The 5,277-nt window shown below is 47.1% G+C and overlaps 1 protein-coding gene across 1 annotated transcript; it reads right to left on the reverse strand.

The window, feature by feature from the left end:
• Positions 1-362: 362 nt before the first annotated feature.
• On the reverse strand, positions 363-4,553 carry LOC128999618 (uncharacterized). Its single transcript, XM_054426210.1, has one exon. It carries the CDS (start codon positions 4,551-4,553, stop codon positions 363-365), a length of 4,191 nt encoding a protein of 1,396 aa, XP_054282185.1.
• Between the last annotated feature and the right edge of the window lie 724 nt (positions 4,554-5,277).

Here is a 5,277-nt window from a genome sequence, read left to right on the forward strand (position 1 = left end):
TGTGTGAGTAGGCTGGTAGTGTTGTTAAACAATAACTTGTTGTGCTGACCTACTGAAGGCTGTTGCTTTAAGTAGGCCAGTGCACTTGATCAAGGGGTCAGTTTTGGTGGGTAGTGTTTGTGAGGTGCACCGGAGGACAGGGTCCTGCTGGGGAGCTGGAGCCCAAGGCCCTTGGCTTTGGGTCCAGGTAAGAAAATGTTAAGGGTTTTCAAAATTGGGGTTTAGTGTCTTTTCCAAATTGGGGTTTAAGTTACTAAATTATTTATACAGTTCCAGTCTACTCTACCTTTGTGTTCTTTGTGTTGTTTTGAGTATTTAATAAAATTGGGTTTTGTAAGCGAGTGCTGAGTTTCATTCCTGAGCTACGTCACCCAAAGTAACAGTACGTATTCCAAGGGGAATACGACCGTTACAATAGCGACCTGGTTACGACTACGGACATAAGCGAGGATTACGTGTATTAGGAATGTCTTGCCGTAGCCTCCGGGTCCGTCAAGGAAGATCAATTTTGTTGATCGACGATCGACTTGGCCCTGTAGTAGAGACCGAACATAATCGAAGACCGCCCTCTGGTCGCGGGAAAGTTTAGGTTCCCACTCATCTACAAGTGATCTCTGACGATTTTCACCGTAGATGAGAAGTTCCCTCCCCAGTTCGGTCGTGTCGTCGTCTACAGTAGGGAGACCGTGATCGGCCAAGCAGGATCCCTGACGTCGAAGGCTTCGATCGATCTCAATCAGAGCCAGCTTGTACGCAACCTCGTGATCAAGAGGATTCCGCTCCAAATGGTCTTCGCACAATGCGTCACGGAAAGCATCCCACAAGAGGGCCGCAGGAGCTCCCATGTTGCACAGAAGGACAAAGAAAGAGCGGAGCCTCGGGCCGACCATGAAGCGAGCTGCTTCCTTGAGGGCTTGGTGGTACTCGTCCTCGTCCTCAACCAAACCGAGGGTGCGCGCAACCTGTTGATATGTCGTGCAACCATCACCACCACGAGCAAGCAGGTCGGCGTATCCCCGGCACGGAATGACCATCAAAAGGAGCCTAAGAAAGTACTGCTCGCTTCTGTTTGGCGAGACCCAGAAGAGACGACAGATCTTTTGACCACGCTTTCTTGAGGTAAGGAAATGCTTGCCGTCTGGATGGTCGTACACCTCAGCATTACTAGGGCGTTTGTTATGAATAACGTACTGCTCGAAAAAAGACTGGTAGGTTAAATCGTCGAATACCGAGTCAAGAGGCCTATTGAAATACAAGAGCAGGTCAGAGGTAGCTCCAGAAGTGGCGTGTGTCAAGTTGTTAGGGCGGAAGCACACAGTCTGTTTTCCCTCTAGGTGGACAGGGAGACAATCGACTGTGGGCTCAGACTTTGAGATGGGAAAGTCCAAGAGACGCCAGCATGCATCGCTGGCTCCCACCATACGCTTCGTGACGTAGTGCTCAACTTCATCGTCTTGTTTACTAAGAGGAGTAACTTTGACGTTCTGAAGCGAGCCACCCTTCATGAGGTATTTAAACAGATACTTGATCACACGACGAGTGGAAGCTACCTCCAAGTTGATGTGTGCCTCGTATTTAAGTAGTAATGCCGAGTTGTACGGCACGACCCAGCCGTCATGTACAGGAATCGATTTGTTTCTTGAAGTTATACTCCCCTCGTTACCATAATCACGTTGATATTTTACAAAGCCCCTCTCGTCTACATGGGTTGATTCACAGGGTGGTTTGGGGAAAAATTTAGAACAGCTGCCTTTGGCAGTGTCCCAGCAAGGGAAGTCGGTCCTGTGATCCGTACCACAAGGTCCGTGGATCATGTGACGCAGAACCAACGCCCTTAATCGGCCTCCTGCCTCCTCCGGAGATGGAATGTCAGCGCGGATGAGGGAGTCTATGTCGGAAGCCTGCACAGGTCCATCGCCTTCGATTTTAAACACGATGTGGGCATGTGGAAGGCCCCGCATCTGCATCTCGATGACGTGGACTATGTAGACAGACCGACCGAACATAGCTCCGCTGCGCAGATCGCGGAGGAGTTCCAGCAGTTTGATATAGAAAACTCTGCAGGCCGTGCTGGGATCACTGCGACCGCTATTTCGAGGACAGGCTTTTTTGTTCTCCTCCCAAGTCGCACTATACGTGAATGTGAGAAAAAATGTGGGGAAGCCGAGACGTGAGACCAATGCCATAGCATTCTCGTATCGAAGTTTCATGTATCTCGGCCCCCCGGTAAACGAACTTGGGAGGTAAACCTTTCCAGCTTGTACCCCACCCTCCCCCTGAACGGTCTCGTCATTGTTAATGTCGTTGAGGACCTGACGTCCACCACGATTCGCCGCTTCAATCTCATCCAACGGCCCTATCCTCATGGCATTTTCAGCTGCCTTCGTCTGCGTGAACTTGATGTAGTTGAGCTTCTCGTCCTCGTATCTGGCATACATTTCAACCTGCCAAGCTTGAGACAGTCGGCCGAGGTGTGAGAAACGAGGCTCAGACAGCAGAAGACAACGGGAGTAGTCATACTGGGACAACTTATTGTTAAAATTGTCGCGGCGTCCAATATGCCAGCCCAAAGTTCCTTGAGGATAGAGCAGAGGGTACTGGAAGGGCTCCATGAGAGGACTAAAAAGGTTGATAGAAGTGGGTCTTCCGGATCCAACTTTCCAAACGGAAAGCTTGCGGGGCTCGTACACTGTATCGTCGGTGCTTATGACAGCGTGCACCTCAACGCCTGTTTGCCTGTCGCCTAGAACGGGACCATGGGTAGATCTACTTGTCACTTGGAAATCCAAGTGTGCGTTCACAGCTGGCTCACTACCCAAACGCCGATAGTGAGCGACGTATGGATTCTGCTGTGACAGGTATCGAGTGATCGAGTCAACAACGTCACCGTCAAGTGATCTACCCAAGGCAATATTCCGCCGTTCTTCACCGTCGTCGATGTAAAGACGGGAGCGATTCACAAACTGAACGTCCCCAGTCTTGGTGGTGAACTTTTGACCGGGGTCGGACAGGTTGTATATCTGGTGGTACATTCGACCTTCGATTTTAAAGAAAGCCAGACCACTGGGGTGTCTGTACCCACCAGATACTTCTAAGGCACTAAACGCAAACAGGTCGTTGTAGGCACGAGCCCTGTCGAGAAAACGACGATCAGAATAGAAGACTGCATCAAGGGGACTTAGATCAAGGACGTTATATGCCCCTTGTCCGCAACACCACTTCTTCCTACTCTTTTCCTCCTCAAAAAGTGGAGCGCCACAGTGTATGCACTTGAAAATATCACTGTCCCAAAGACTAATTATTTTAAGACTGTAAGCTGAGATATCATTTAACAAGTCCCCCTTCCAAGACCCCATTGGACCGTGATCAGAAATGCTTCGAGCAAGTGAAGCTGGCAAGTGGCGAAGTTCGGAAAACAAAGGATTATGTAGCCGGAAAATCTGCACCCTTTGTCGAGAGGCATCAGGATTTCGTTGGCTATATCGACCAACCGCCTCTCTGTTGACCTCAGGGTGACTCTGGCTGTAACGCTCAACAGCTGCCCTGTTGACCTCAGGGTGCGTTTGGCTATAACGGCCAACTGCAGCCCTGTTGACCTCAGGGTGCGTTTGGCTATAACGGCCAACTGCAGCCCTGTTGACCTCAGGGTGCGTTTGGCTGTAACGCCCAACAGCCGCTCTATTTACCTCAGGGTGATCTTGGGAGTATTGCTTTTTGTCATCCCTGATTTGATCAGAGTGTGTCTCCCTATACTTCTTTTTAGCCGCATTCACTTGCTCTTCCCTTGTGGTTTCCAAAGTTTTCGGACGTCCACGTTTGGCTTTTTTAGGTCTTCCGGGGCATTTTTTAGGGGCAGAAACTGTCTGGGAGGGGGGAATAGGTTGTGGATCATTATCGATACGTTCGATCGACCGGACAGTGGAGTCAATTGAAAACCTAAGTTTCATGATGCTGTACTGTCCGCCGACGAACGCACAATTCACCAATAAAAGTGAGGCTAGTGTAGGGAAACTCCCACATACGAATAACCTAGCCTTATTTTTATCCGATTCAATGTCTCTACGGCGGGTTTCATTCACGGCGTGTGAATCAAATAAATAGAAATGATCTTGGTGACGCCAAAATGCAACAGTCACCAGTTGCCCCGTGAAAAGAAACCCGCCGTCGAGAGAATCAGCGGGCATGGCATTCTCCAAACTGGATGATAAAGACTTGACCGCCTCATCCAAGCCATCAACACAAGTCGGGTACAACCCGTTAGAAACATGCGTAATTTCCTCAATGGAAATCTGTTTCTCCGCAATATCAAATGTCCTGGACAGTTCCTCGGGGAACAGGAACCTGTCAACAACGCAAAACTCACGGCGAGATTTCGCATATAGGCGATCGCCGGCCATGAGTATTTCGTCGATGGCGGATGAACTGAAACCTCCGCAGAACACTTGCCAGGCAAGGGCACAAGCTGCATTGGCCACGCACTGAGCGTTGTTACTATCAGTGAATCGTGGATCTCCCTGATGGAAAGAACCAGCAGCTACACAAGTGTAATCCATGCTTTCAAACCAATTTAAAACAAATAATTGTGTATCGCAAATTGGCAAAAAGCACAAGTCCAAATAATAGGATTAAGTGATGGTGAATCTTTAATAACCCAGTAACCTTGTTATAAAAATCAGGGTCTACCTTGCATGAAATGGGGTAGTAGGTTTCTTTTTTTTATGTTGTTTGTAATAGTACAGAGAAGCTAAATCCAAATTTTCGACCTCGGCGACCTTCCGGATCACCTCCAAAAAGCTAAAAAATCGGCAGAATTACGCAATATTTTTACGTTTGTCCGATTTTGACCCTGAAGCATCACTTTTTCATAAAGAACAACCATAATCATTTTTAAAGTATATTAAATTACCTATCATATAAGACCAAAATGGTTATTACAGGCTTAATAGTTTTCAAGATATGACTCCGCAAACAACGGCTAAAATTACCAAATTTTGAATTTTTTTAAGTTTGGCTAACGTTAACCTTTAAGCATAACTTTATCGTTATTTTTCATTAAAACAACCATAATTACTTTGAAACTGCATTAAATTACTCACAATTTAAGACCAAAATGGTGATTATAGGCCTAACACATTGAGAGATATGCCTCTTCAAGGTTTATAAAATCTTCCATAAATGTTGGTATTTTAAGATTCAACTTTCTTTTAAATTAAACTGTTTACAACATAGAAATACCTAATAACGGCTTAAATACTATGATTTTTAATACAGATATGG

The sequence above is a fragment of the Macrosteles quadrilineatus genome, unplaced genomic scaffold, assembly GCF_028750875.1.
Source record: "Macrosteles quadrilineatus isolate MER2022 unplaced genomic scaffold, UCM_ALF_1.0 Scaffold_1__1_contigs__length_201487025, whole genome shotgun sequence".
Taxonomy (NCBI): Eukaryota; Metazoa; Arthropoda; class Insecta; order Hemiptera; family Cicadellidae; genus Macrosteles; species Macrosteles quadrilineatus.

Coding starts and splice junctions, on each gene's coding strand:
- LOC128999618 (XM_054426210.1), bottom strand. CDS start 4,553: ATGGATTACACTTGTGTAGCTGCTGGTTCTTTCCATCAGGGAGATCCA.